This window comes from Rhipicephalus sanguineus, chromosome 4 (genome assembly GCF_013339695.2).
Source record: "Rhipicephalus sanguineus isolate Rsan-2018 chromosome 4, BIME_Rsan_1.4, whole genome shotgun sequence".
Lineage (NCBI taxonomy): Eukaryota > Metazoa > Arthropoda > Arachnida > Ixodida > Ixodidae > Rhipicephalus > Rhipicephalus sanguineus.
This window is the reverse complement of record NC_051179.1, coordinates 61,735,429-61,748,170: the sequence shown is the minus strand read 5'-3', so window position 1 is coordinate 61,748,170 and position 12,742 is coordinate 61,735,429. Positions and strand designations below refer to the sequence as shown.

Sequence of the window (12,742 nt, the reverse complement as noted above, 5' to 3'; positions counted from 1 at the left end):
GGCCTCGATGGTTAATTTATTCTTCGGTGCGAGCGAGCGAGTCCTCTTATTGCGCGCACTGCAACAGCTCAGCCGTGAGCTTCGGGCTTTCTTTTGCTTTGTGCTTGTGCGGCGCAGGCGCACGTACGTTTTCGTGCGTGCGTGCGTTTCGTTCTGCGTAGCTTCTTTCGGAACGTACGCTTTTGCGCATGCGTACGGGAAAGAAGCGAACACCATGACATTTGCGCGCACTTACGACGTGACGCCTTCTCTAGTATACTGTAGGCCCTATTATGTACTGAGGAAACAAAAAGATTGCGTAAGTTGAATCCGTGTCCTGAAAAGGATATACACGCACACCGGCTGTTGCAACGTTTCCCCAGCATTTAACTCTCGGAACTCCCGCGTACTGCCGCTCCAACTGTTGTGTTCCTCCTCTATTGATCCAGACCCGTACAGTTGGCTTGCCGGCCGCTATGGGATGCGAATAGGAAATTAGAGGCAGCGTCGCATGGTCTCTGCATGCGGAGAGGTCTAATAACGTTGGCGAGTCGTGTAGCTGCACGTTGGAACCGTGTTTCCGTTTATGTTTTTTTTTCTTTTTCTTCTAATTTGCACGCTATACTGACGTGCAATTCTGACGAAACCGGGAGTTACGAAACTGGCAGAATTAGTATGAATGGACGGGCGACTCCTGTTCCTGCGCGCCTCGTAATTTCAACGGTACACGTATACGCGGTGTGTCGTTAAGCTATATAGTTTCGCTGTTTCTTCGTCGCGAGCGAGCGTGTCCTTTGAGTGCACCGCGCTATGTAATATGCACCGCGATTGTGCATTACCTTTGTTCCGACTTACGTCAATCTCGTTGAAAAGAGAGGAAAGCGTAGAAGCACTGAAGGACGCAGTTGCGTCAAAGTTAAATTGAATAATGCTTAATGAGCTTATGACCTCTCCGCAATAGACAAAGCATACCTAATGCACTGCACCTTCAAATACTTTGATTAGTACCATTGTGTTTCCTTGCTTTTTATTCTTTTATACGTTTCTGAGCTTCAACTTCACTTGGTGGTATTTTAGACTGAGAAAAAGGCGCTTGTCTTTTGCTTTTAAAAAGCTCTGGTTCCTGGCTGTCAGTTGCGCCCGCTATATTACGTTTTTTTTTCTATTCCGGCCGTATACCTGAGCTCATTATCTCGAGAATCAATTCAGGCAGTCTTCTTATTTCTTTTTACCTGTAATATCACCGAGTGCTTCGCGTTTCTGCCGCTAACGATCTCGTTAGCACGGCGAATTCCTTCTTTTTTAGTCTTCCGTCGCTCGTTCGAGGAAACCAACAAATGCGTCATTGAAGATGCGTCGCTTCTCTATTCACCGAGCAAGATAAGATCAATGGATGAATGCCGCCCGACAGAAGCTTGCTCAACAGTAAATTAGTGAAAGCCTATATCGTATGACTGACTACAGCAAACTTTCTCAAAAGATGTACGTCATAATTCGACGTTATCACGCGTTGAGTGCTCGACTTCGTTGATAACACGCTTGATTTCGAAAGCCAGCGCAGAACGATAGGAAACAACGTGGAACACTGGCGCAAATTAAAGTAAGAGAAAAAATAACTTGAGGGAGGGGCTTAAAAGGCGCGCTTTTTTTTCTTTTTTTATTGAAATAATGTGAAAGCAGATGTTGGCGCACAAATAAGGCGCCGGCTACTCCGCAGCCCTTGAGCGGAGATCGAGAATACAACATAGAAATAGCACATAAAACAACAGTACGTGTAAAATAAGCACGCGAGCACCCATGTGGAAAAGCACACTCGCACACACACATGTCAAACAACACCATCGTAACGTAAAAGTAAATGTCCGAAAGGCAATTAATAATGTCTCTGCCACTGGTCAGCATTGAATCGAATTGGCACGTTCGGGCAACATAGTAATCAACACGTCTGGTCAATACGGGGATGAATCCGCACATGTGGGCAACACAACAGCCGCTACTCTCTGACAAAAAAAAAAAAAAAAAAAAGAAGAGTACGCGTTGCTGTTTTCGGTAAGTCCTGACGTGCAACACATATGACGCTCTTTAAGCGATACGTTAACTCTCATTCGGGTGTCACAACTCTCCGATGAGAGTATAAGTATCTCATGAGAGAGTTCAGGTGTCTCTCTAAATAGAGTCATATACGTGGCAAGTCAGTACTTGCAAAAAAAAAAAAGAGTAAAGAAAAGCTCTTTTTTATTTTTCTTGGAGTGCAAAGCTCACTGGTGTGCATGAGTGGGACTTCGAGAAAATTCTCCCGCGAATTTCTTGTGGCATTTCCGACAAAGCGACCGGACGAAATTTCTGTTAGACATTTTCGTCATTGTTTGCTACTTTCCGTGAACTGCGAGCAACACATTACCATCTCCCTCCCCTTATTAGGAAATTGTAACGCAAGTATTCTATCGTCAGTGCACGAAAGTTCAGTGTCAGTCAAGGAAGCTCGACAGATTTAATTTTGTCAACGAAGAATGGAAGCATATGCCACAACGTCGCCGCACTTCAGAAAGTTCTTGTCCGACAGCTTTTCTTCACAGAGGTACAAAGCTGTACAACATGTTGGATATATTTCCAGATTGAACTATATCATGAAAGTCCACTTTCCTTCTTTTTTTAAGCTATTTAACGACACGCGTTCGGCGCCTTTTTTTCTTTTAATCTACTTTTTCCCTGGAAGAAGTTTAACGCACCCGAACTTTCGCTCCGCAGAAGCGGATTTAGCGGGCGGAATCTTATCATCACCGAAGAAAACCGCAGCTGTCACGTCAACTGACCCTCCGTCGTCTTGATATAGCCGCGGTCATGTACCTCATTTTGATAAATGTCAGCCCGCTATCGTGAATAAAAGGGCATGACCGACGTCTTTCAAATATCACCTTTTCTATCTCACTTTTTCCTCACTCTCTTATTTTTCTGAGTGTAAAATACTGCTTTACTGTAGTGAATGTACACGACATTACAATGAAGACGCCCAAGAACTTCGCGAAGTAACGCTGCAACAATAACATTCAGGGCAGCGTCACATAACTTCTGTGACAGTATGCTCCAGCTGTTCGCTTTACAGAGGCATATATCAGTCGAATATGCAGGCATCCTGCCGGAGTTTCCTGACAATAATATAATCCTTAGGTCAATACTAACGACAACATCGTGCCTCAATGGCTTGGATGTTTCTTTTTTTTTTATCTAATGAAAGAATTCACCTTTGTTTTAGCCTTCTTGTAGTTAATTCATGATTTCAGATGTGGTCAACGCTGTACCGTAAGTTAGTCAACGGGTTCAGTTCCTTTCAGGAATCGCGAGCATTCTTACGTTCCGCGGTTCCTTTGGTTTCCTTACTTCTGCAGCTCTTGTGCGTGTATACGTGTTCGCCACGCAAGTGTTGTCTCCATGGAATCGCCAGTCATGAGGGACTTCACTTGTAACTTCGTAGGAACGCTTGATTTTCGTGGCCTGTCGGCTATAGGTGTCCGTAAAATATGGAAAGGATATCACTCTGCTTTTACCTTATCTTGTGAGATCTGCTTTTCTGTGTCTGTGTGTACGTGTATGCCAAATCGGAGATGAGGAATTTGCTACCACACGCGTTGTCCGCTTTTTCTTAATAATAATAATAATAATAATAATAATAATAATAATAATAATAATAATAATAATAATAATAATAATAATAATGAAGAAAAGAGGTCATGGGGCATCACGAAGCCGTAGCATGAGAGAGCAAAACAGGTCTTTTACGTTTCGTGAACGACGGTAAAAGGATGATTTATAGCTCGAGTAATCGTAATCACGGGGAGGAAGGAAAGGAAAGCACACAGTAATGATTTTTTTGTGTGTGTGTGCTGCAGGTAAGAGGCAAGTGGGTCTTTCGGACTGTACGCATAAAAAAAAGACTGCAGAAGAAAACAAAGAGCCCCGAAATCTTTCTTTTCTTGACAAAGCGAGGACAGACAATTAGGCGCCCGCCTATGCCAAGTTCGCAATGAAACGAAGCAAAGAAAATATTAAATAAAAGCAAGAGTAGAACGTGACCGCTCAGCCGTCGCGCCCTCGCCCTTTAAATAGCGTAGCGCGCACGTATAGAACCGGTCGCCGGGCAGAGAGGGGCGGCACGGGCCGTAATCTTTGAAGATTACTGTCATTTCGGGATTACTGTTGCGAGCTTGGAGCGACGTCGCAGAAGGGGGCAGGCAGGCTGATAAATGGTGAACGCTAACGTGCTTCGTATACATTTGCATACGCACGTGGCGGTCGCCTAGACACCCGGCAGGTGTGAGTGAGGGCGCGGGTAGCACCGTGTATGCTTCGTGAGAAATCAAACCAAGGGAGAGAGAGAGGGACAGCCAGGCCTAAGTGAGCAGAATGGCGCCACCGTTAGTGCTACTCGTACCGGTCACGTGGTCCCTTAAACGGCAAGGGTCACGAACGGGCTCCTCGTATAAGGGTCTCTAAGCCTAACTTTGACGTTAAGCCTAACATAACTCGTCCATGCAGAGGCTGATGCTGAGCGGTATTTGGCATTGCTCGCGTCACTCTGTTCTCACTGCAGCCTGTTTGGGGCGAAGGCTGGCATTGCGATATTCATGAGGAGCAGTGAGAAAGTGACTAACCTTATTGTAAGAGCAGACGAAGTTGTCTGGCCGTGTTCCATGTGGGTGGCCTTCTCAGTTGAGGAGTTCACGTGACCTGGCCTCCTCTCCCACCCTTATTCACCAGTTGTCGCTGGTTATCAGCGACACCTTTTCGTACAGTGCACTGAGTGCACGTTAGAATAAAGGTGGTTGATCCCTCAGTCATAGGAATTGGTATAACACGAAAGTGAAACGTGTCCTTACAAAAATAGCTCATTATTCAATGTGCTTTGATAAATGAGAGCTTGTACAATGTATGTTGGTGTTCGGCGGCTACAGCAGCGTTTCATTGTTGACGAACCTACGTGATCCTATAGTGGCACATCTCCATCTCGCGATGACTAACGTCAATGATCATGATTAAGCCTTTGTTGCAGCTGTTGTAGTTAACATAAACCCGGACACAGCGCCTGGTTAATCCCGCGCAAAGATTGGGTCATCAAGCACATAATCACTAGTACTCGATATGCGCTCATGGAAAGCGTCGTCATTCGAAGAGAGGAACGACAATGTGAGCGCTCTCCAGCAATTGGGTAACCTACACTTCTGCTCGTGCATACACTACCACACAGCGCTTCAGGAACGCGGGAGGCAGAGCTCGTAGCTTGAGCCGTGAATGCGCGAAGGCGTTCCGCTTAGAGCTGTGCACGGGCCGTATTTCCGAGCCCGAGCCCGGCCCAGGCCCGCTGACTTTGTCGAAGGCCCGCCCGAGCCCGACGGCAAAGGGCTGCGAGCCCGCCCGGCCCGGCCCGACGTACGAAAACACCATCCCGGGTAAAGCTGAAATTTGGGCTAGTTGGTCTTGACTTAAATACAAATATAGCGGAACAAAAACAAGGACAGAGAAAGAAGCACACAGGACGACCGCTAGCGGTCGTCCTGTGTGCTTCTTTCTCTGTCCTTGTTTTTGTTCCGCTATATTATGTATTTAAACCATCCCGGGCCCGGCCCGGCCCGGCCCGGCTTTTTGAAGGTTCGCTGCGGGCCGTTCGCGCGATGTATCGCGTGTTCGAAATCGCGTGATCGCTCGGTTTTTTCACATTTGGAAACCGTCGCTCATCACCCGGAAGTCACAAAACACCCGAACCGGATGTACATCAGCGACGTACTAAGCACATCAGCTGTACACCAACAAATAACGTAATAATTATGCACGTGAATATAAAAAATACTGCGAGACAATGGTAAACGTTTTACGTACCAACATGCAACAAATATTTTATTTTCATTGCATGCCTGTGACAGCGCGGCACTTTTGCTATACATGTAGACGGCCTCATGCCAGCAACAATGGAGTTAGCTCCACAAAGCCGTCACGTGTATGGGGTATGCCCATGCAAGCGTCAGCGCGTCAGCTTACAGGAAGGCGATCAACGTCGGGTCGCTCGTCGCTGTCGCGTGCATTTTCACTCATATGGGATTTGGCCTTAAATCTAACGCGAACAGTCGCGTGGCGCCGTCACTAGCTCAGGTGGTGTTACTTCTCTGTTTATCGGAGTGCAACAGAGGCAGTGCTTTACCTGCTCCCCTTTTGTTTAAAGTAGCGAATGAAAAAGAAAAGCGGTAAAGGGCGGGTCGCGGAAAAGGCGCTGCATGCGTGCTAGAAATCAATGCCCGCTCATTCTCTAAATTTCGGGCTTGAGTCGGGCTTTGCGCCGGGCCCGAGCCCGGCCCGATGAAACTGCAAGTAGCCCGAGCCCGGCCCGGGCCCGAGGTGAAAATACGTCGGCCCGCCCGAGCCCGGCCCACGGGCCGGTCGGGCTCGGGCTTTCGGGCTACCCGGAGCCCGTGCACACCTCTAGTTCCGCTGCCCCCCTGGCGTGTCTCTCATTGGAACAAATCACTCAAACTGTATTGAAACGAAATGAAGTGGAAATCGGGGAAGCCAGACTCCGCTGCGCTGAGACTACCGAAGAGCGTCCTGTCGGCGCGCTTGTGTGTGTGTCTAGATGCAGTACTTCACCTCTACAAGACGGCGACACGACCCTGCGCCAACGAAGGCCACTGTGAAAGGGGAAAAGGTGTGCAAGACCTAAGGCGCGTTTGTAAAGGCTCATGCATGGGCGTCGGTAGCGCAATGGGTAAAGCGCCCAGTTCCTATCGTCGCGGACTGAAAGGTCGTGGGTTCGACTCCCAAGTCATCCAAATCAACGAAACTTTTTCTGTTTTTTTTTCTTTGTCATCTGTTCGTGTGCATTTTACCGACGTCACATCCGTGACAAATGATGTCGGTGAAGTCTTGATGGACCCCGGCGTAAAACACTGTCGCGTTACAAAAACTCAGGCAGTTAAGCTCAGCCTGAGTACTACACTCTATCCTGAGGGCATACCCCTATAGACACGTCTCATAAATCGATCGTGGTTTCACGGGCGCGTAAAAACACCGGAACATTATTTTTCAAATTACCGTGAGGTTCTTCAACCGACAAGGTTCAAACTTTTTGCTTATGAAGTATTAAGAAATTTCGTAACTTTAGTGACGCACCTGAACTTACGGCTGTGCCATGGTGCCACTTGCTATAACCAATGAAGTGATCATTCATTTGCAGATTATTTCAAACTTTATGAGCGCGTACTTGAAGTAATAGTTACGTCAGACAACATTATGTCGATTTGTTTTCTTACATATCTTTTTTTTTTGTCGTCCCTATTAGGAGCACCTCAACTATATCGGACGAGATGAAGGTTCGAATCCCTTCGTTCTATCGCTCAAGCTGGAAACGATGGAAGAGGCGAACGATCACTACAGGGTCATACTTAGGTGAGGCTCAAAAATCAGTACTGTTCCTTCTTTTAGCACCGCGCCGGTAAGTGAACTTCAAGATGGTTGTTATGCGGTCTTGTGGGAACGCACACATAGTTACTGAAAGCAGCCCATAAACGGGACACAGAAAAATACCGCACTACACGGGCGCTGACTTTTTACAACAAATGTTTTATTTCGCGAACGCAAGATACACAGCTAGAAGTGACATAGAATGTATGTCATCCATTTTATCTTGTTTATCACGCTAGTTCATCACATATATTCTATGCCAATTCTGTCTATACATTTCGCGTTCACAAAATAAACATTTGTTGGAAGTCAGCGCCCGCGTAGTGTGGTACTTCCTGTGCCCGCTTGTGCGCTGCTTCAAATAACTGTGGCAAATGAAGCTTAAAAGGACAATGAATCAATTTAGATTGATAATTGTATTGTGAGAACTCGAATTCCGTTAATTTCAACATCCTGGGTTTATTAATAGAGGAAAAAGTCAAGGTCAAAGTTTCCTTTTTAAATTTAGCTCCTTAATCGCCGCTCGTGACGTCACGGATTTCAAGGTGCATTTTTTTGTATTTTAAATACGTTGGTTCAACGAAATTTCCTGAAACTTGGTACGTTAAATCTATGGCCACCTCAGAGGACAATGTATTTCAGTTTTAGCGATTAGGAACGACGTAGGTCCTAGTCGACGCCGTCAAAATCTGTGACGTCACGCCGTTTGTTGCGGCAATTTCGAGGTGGCGTCGCCACCTGCATTTCCTTTTCACGCGTTTTCTCGCTTATCAAGCGTCTTCTCGCAGCACGCGTGGTGATTTTGGAATTGAGAAAAAATAACTTACTAATATAAAAAAAATCGTTTTTCTCTGCAATGCGCCAATGGTGCTCAACCACCGAATTATATTGCCCGTTCTTGACGCTTTCTCTATCTGTTTTCAGAACGAAAGAAGGCATCGCTAGCGAACTGATACCGAATGATCCAAAGAACGATCTCTGGACGGCAGCTCGACTTGTCAAAGTGAGTATTGTCGCAATCATTTGCGAGCCTCCGCGATGCCTCTATTCGTCTCTCCGCCGCACATTCTCGGGGCGGTATTTCGTAACGCTCTGCCTTCTCTCCCTTTCTTTTATCAACAGTCCTTACGTGATAACATCAACAATGTGGTGCTGCAACCAGTGTTTTTTCCAAAGGTAAGCGCAACTTCCTTATTTCTAGTACGGTCGAATAATGCGTGTTCGAAATGAAGAGAAAGTATAGCTAATTGAAGAGTCGTTGACGTCAACGTAATATGAAGTTACATTGGGGATAAAAATTACGGAAGAAATAAAGATATGCGATTCATATCACACGTTGCACAATCAGCTATACGTCGGTATATATATATATATATATATATATATATATATATATATATATATATATATATATATATATATATATATAAATGGCCGTGACTCCTTCATTTGCTTTTCTGTTCCAATAAAAAGAAAAAGGCTTTAGTTTAAGCTTACCAGAAATAATATGGTCGCATGTGTTAAAGCATGTGCTTGTCCACGAATAATTGAACTTCAGTTATATTTTTATGCGTAGAAAGAATGGTCTTCTCGACTACTGTAACACCGCTACCCGCGACATGTGTGTTTATGTGTATATGCGTGTATGTGTGTGTGTAATGTGGGTGCTCGTACAGTGTCGCTGAAGTACTACCGTGAGAACGGGGCGTCTAGCGCGCCGCGTACTGTCGTTTCCCTCCTTTTTTTCATGGCTTCTTTCCGTTCTGCAGGCTTCCGAACTCCTGATGGCATTCGACGACAAGTTCTAGTCCACGAGTACAAATTTGGAGTCATTTATCAACGGGCCGGCCAGGTATGTACGACACTAAAAAAAAAAAAAGAAGAAAACGGAAAAGACTAGGCCCGGGGGCACCTGTAGTGCTCGCCATGGCAACGAGCTTATGCTTGATGGAACCTTTTAGGACGGGTAAAAAAAAACAAACAAAAAAGAACTAGAAAACGTACATTCACGGACACAAATGTCGAACCGTAGCACGGGCCTGCGTCTTCTTGTCATTCCTCCTTCCCATCTTTCGTTCCTTCATTTCTTTGTTCGTTTACTTCACGTTGCCTTGACTTCGACAGCGCGCATTTGCATTTCCAAAGAGGGTAATTAGCGTCCCGCTCCTCCCCGACTCCTCAGGGGTGGGAAGGAGAGAACGCTAATTATTTTATCTTGGCAATTTGCTCCGGCAAATTGAACGGGCGAAGACGGGCACAAAATCCAGATGGACCATGAATACGTAACTACCACTTTCCTTCGTATCAAGGAGGTAGAGAGACGCTGTGCCGATAAGTGCATGTTGATTTGCGTTCGGAGCTGCTCGGATATTTATTAGCACCGTAAAGCAGAAACTATCTGCTGTCATTTACTGCCGTAACACGAAGGAAAGAATACGTCGTTATCATCATGCAATGCAATCATATAATACGAAGGACCGAATATTATATATATTATATTATTTAGCGCGAACATATCAGAACTCTTCTTATAATATTACGGCTTAACAGTACATTATGCTCCTTTCGTGTTTTTCCGTGTTTTTATTCGTTTTTTTGCGAGACAACCCCGACGTATTCCAGTGTGGGCGGCGCTTTCTACGCAAGTATATTCACAGAAGTAAATAAATTTAACAACAAGAGAGGCTACATTATACAAATTCTAGAAATAACAACAAAAAAAAAGAAAACAGCAGGTTAGAGGGGCCCTGCAACCTTTTTCCAAGTAATCAACAAATGATCTCACTATCGGAGTTAATTGCCACACCAATTGACTGCCTCAAATTCTTCTTTTTTTTTTTTAGAATACGTCAAGTGCGAGCGGAGTTGCATGGATTTGCCGCACGCTTCAAGAGCTTGCTCTCTCTTCGTTTCAGCAAGAGCGCTGAAAGCTACATGGAACAGGGAGCGGGGGCGGGGGGGGGGGAGGATGACGACAGGCGGACAAGAAGTTACGTCCGTACGTCAGCGCGCGTCATCACCTTGAGCACTTGGTTTATTTGAACGCGCGGCTCACTTTCAGCGTGATAATTCTATAGTGTATAATTCTAGACGATAGAGCGCGGCACTAAAGTGACTTTACGCGGCACGGGTACGTGGCGGCACCCTGCGGCGGACGCGTAAACTATGCAGCTAACGATGCTCCCAATGGCCGAGCTTATGACGAAGTCGGGCTGTAGTCTACGGCATCATTTGTCGAGAGAACAGCGGGTGATTTCCAGTTGACTTTCACATTGAATTGTCAATTCCCTGCAGATTGCTGCGCTATAATGTTTGGCTCACATGTTCAGAGGAGCCTCGACTACCGATCGGCAGCATATTTTGACCCTGTTCGAAAAGTATTGCAGGGACCTTTCTAGCAGACACGACGATGCACTGTAGACACTGGTACACGCAAGAAAAAAAAAATATATATATATATATATATAATATTGTTTCACTTTTTACTTAAAGCAGTCACCAAAAGTTGCAGATTTTATATCACACAATTTAACGTAGTCGGAAGAAGGGTTGAGGAAAGCAGGTCTGCCATGCTAACAATGGATGCCAAGTTGTGAGCAAATTATTATGAGTAACAAACTACTTAGAATAAAGGCAAAGACAAAGAAAAGCTTCCCGAAAGAGCCGACACCACCTCTTCGAAAGCTGGGCCTGGAATTATCAGTGCCGGTTATACTTTCTTCTGGGGCCACCACTCTGGGATATGGCCACAGGGATGTTTTCTTCGCCACTGACGAATTCATCACAGTCTAAACGAATATCTAGCTAAATTCTGCCTACTTTAAATATTTCATTACAATAATTGATACATCAATTCATAGTATTCGTTAATTATAGCTTCTAGGAGTGACACCCTACAGATAATATTGGCAAAATTAACCTCCTACTCGGCCAATCCCCTACATTGGGTATGAGCCATGCTTGGAGAAAACAACAACTCTTTGGTCCTGCAATGTGCGTAACAAAGCTAGACATACAAAGCATGCTTTGCATAGCTTGTTCTTTTTTCTTCGTTTCACTATTCATTACGGCACGGTATAAGAGTTAATTTGTGGATACAACTCATATTCGTACTTTCTTTATTATTTTTTCTATTCTGTGTACATCGGCTGTTCCTCGCAGCATTCATAGTACTAATTCGCTTCGTGCTAATTTCATTCCCAAACTTCCTGTTCTTGAAACAACTACAAAATAACACATGCTGCTACAACTTTCATTTCCCTATCTTTTAGTTTAGCCATGAATACTTCGTTACAGTAAACACTAGCGCGTACAAAATGAACAGCAAAATGAAAATTGTTTTCACACCGCTTGATTGACCAAGCGTGTGGTTTAGCTTCATTTAATTTGGAGCTTGTCTAATTAAATGGAAACGAGGCATCACTAGGCTGGAACATTTGCCGACAGCGTTTGGGAATGTGAGGAAATAAAAAAAAGGTATAAGAACGAGGCGCGAGGTAATGACGGTTCAAACACTTAAATTATTCTTGTCTCATTACATTTTCGCTTTATTGTAAATTTGTTTTGCTCGTACCCGTCGTCTCGGATGAATAGAGAGTTTAATTAGAATCTACACGATGTTGCCTTAGCAACTTGAGCATGAGGCCGCTCTGTATTGTGCAGCGCGTTTGTTTTTCTTTTAAAATAGTGTCTCGGGAAATTTTCGATGTATTGTTTCTTTTTTCCGCGTGCTCGCTTTTGTTGTTACACGCGTCGTTGGTATCGTTGTTTACAATCTCCTTTCTAATATCGTTTTCACTTTCTCCTTATCTCCGAAGATACGGGAGAGAGCTGTTGGAAACCGCCCCATAGCGCTGCGATGGAAGAGTTCCTAAGCATGCTGGCCGACAAAGTCACGCTCAAGGACTTCTCTGGGTAAGCACGCTTAAACTGTGCCTTATCAAAATCACATCCGGTTTTCCGCGGCACATAAAAGACTGAGAAGAATAACGCTGAAACTCGGAAGCACTGTCTCGTTTCTGTCGAAGTGACGCCGTTTATTGCTTTCTCAGATAAAATTACGTTGCGAAAATGTTCGGCAGTTTGCGCGTATCGAGAGACGAAGCATGCAATCGACGATAAGAATCTTGCAGCATGGGCCTCTGACCTTTAGTTCTTTGGTTCATATGTGTGGTTACAACATAAAGAATGTAATCTCTTGGTAGCCTGTTTTATCAAAGTGAACTTTGTTATCCGAAATTAGCATCGTTGTACGCACGCCATATTCAAGCAAAATTTTCATTTGGAATGAATTATCAAGTTATCTGACACTCTTAGC

At 44.9% G+C, this 12,742-nt stretch overlaps 2 protein-coding genes and 1 long non-coding RNA gene across 12 annotated transcripts in view; 2 read left to right on the top strand and 1 right to left on the bottom strand.

Annotated features, from left to right (window-relative positions):
- The window catches only part of LOC119390078 (protein HIRA), a 298,608-nt gene that overhangs the window by 156,666 nt on the left and 129,200 nt on the right, over window positions 1-12,742 (top strand). The gene's annotated exons all lie outside the window — the stretch shown is intronic.
- Window positions 1-12,742, bottom strand: part of LOC125758044 (uncharacterized) — a 276,116-nt gene that overhangs the window by 151,312 nt on the left and 112,062 nt on the right. The gene's annotated exons all lie outside the window — the stretch shown is intronic.
- LOC119390079 (rap1 GTPase-activating protein 1) overlaps window positions 1-12,742 on the top strand; it is a 376,410-nt gene that overhangs the window by 310,327 nt on the left and 53,341 nt on the right. The window contains exons 9-11 of the mRNA XM_049414651.1: window positions 7,304-7,410; window positions 8,350-8,428; window positions 8,548-8,601. Coding sequence (XP_049270608.1) covers window positions 7,304-7,410; window positions 8,350-8,428; window positions 8,548-8,601 — 240 coding nt within the window. The remainder of the gene's footprint in view (window positions 1-7,303; window positions 7,411-8,349; window positions 8,429-8,547; window positions 8,602-12,742) is intronic.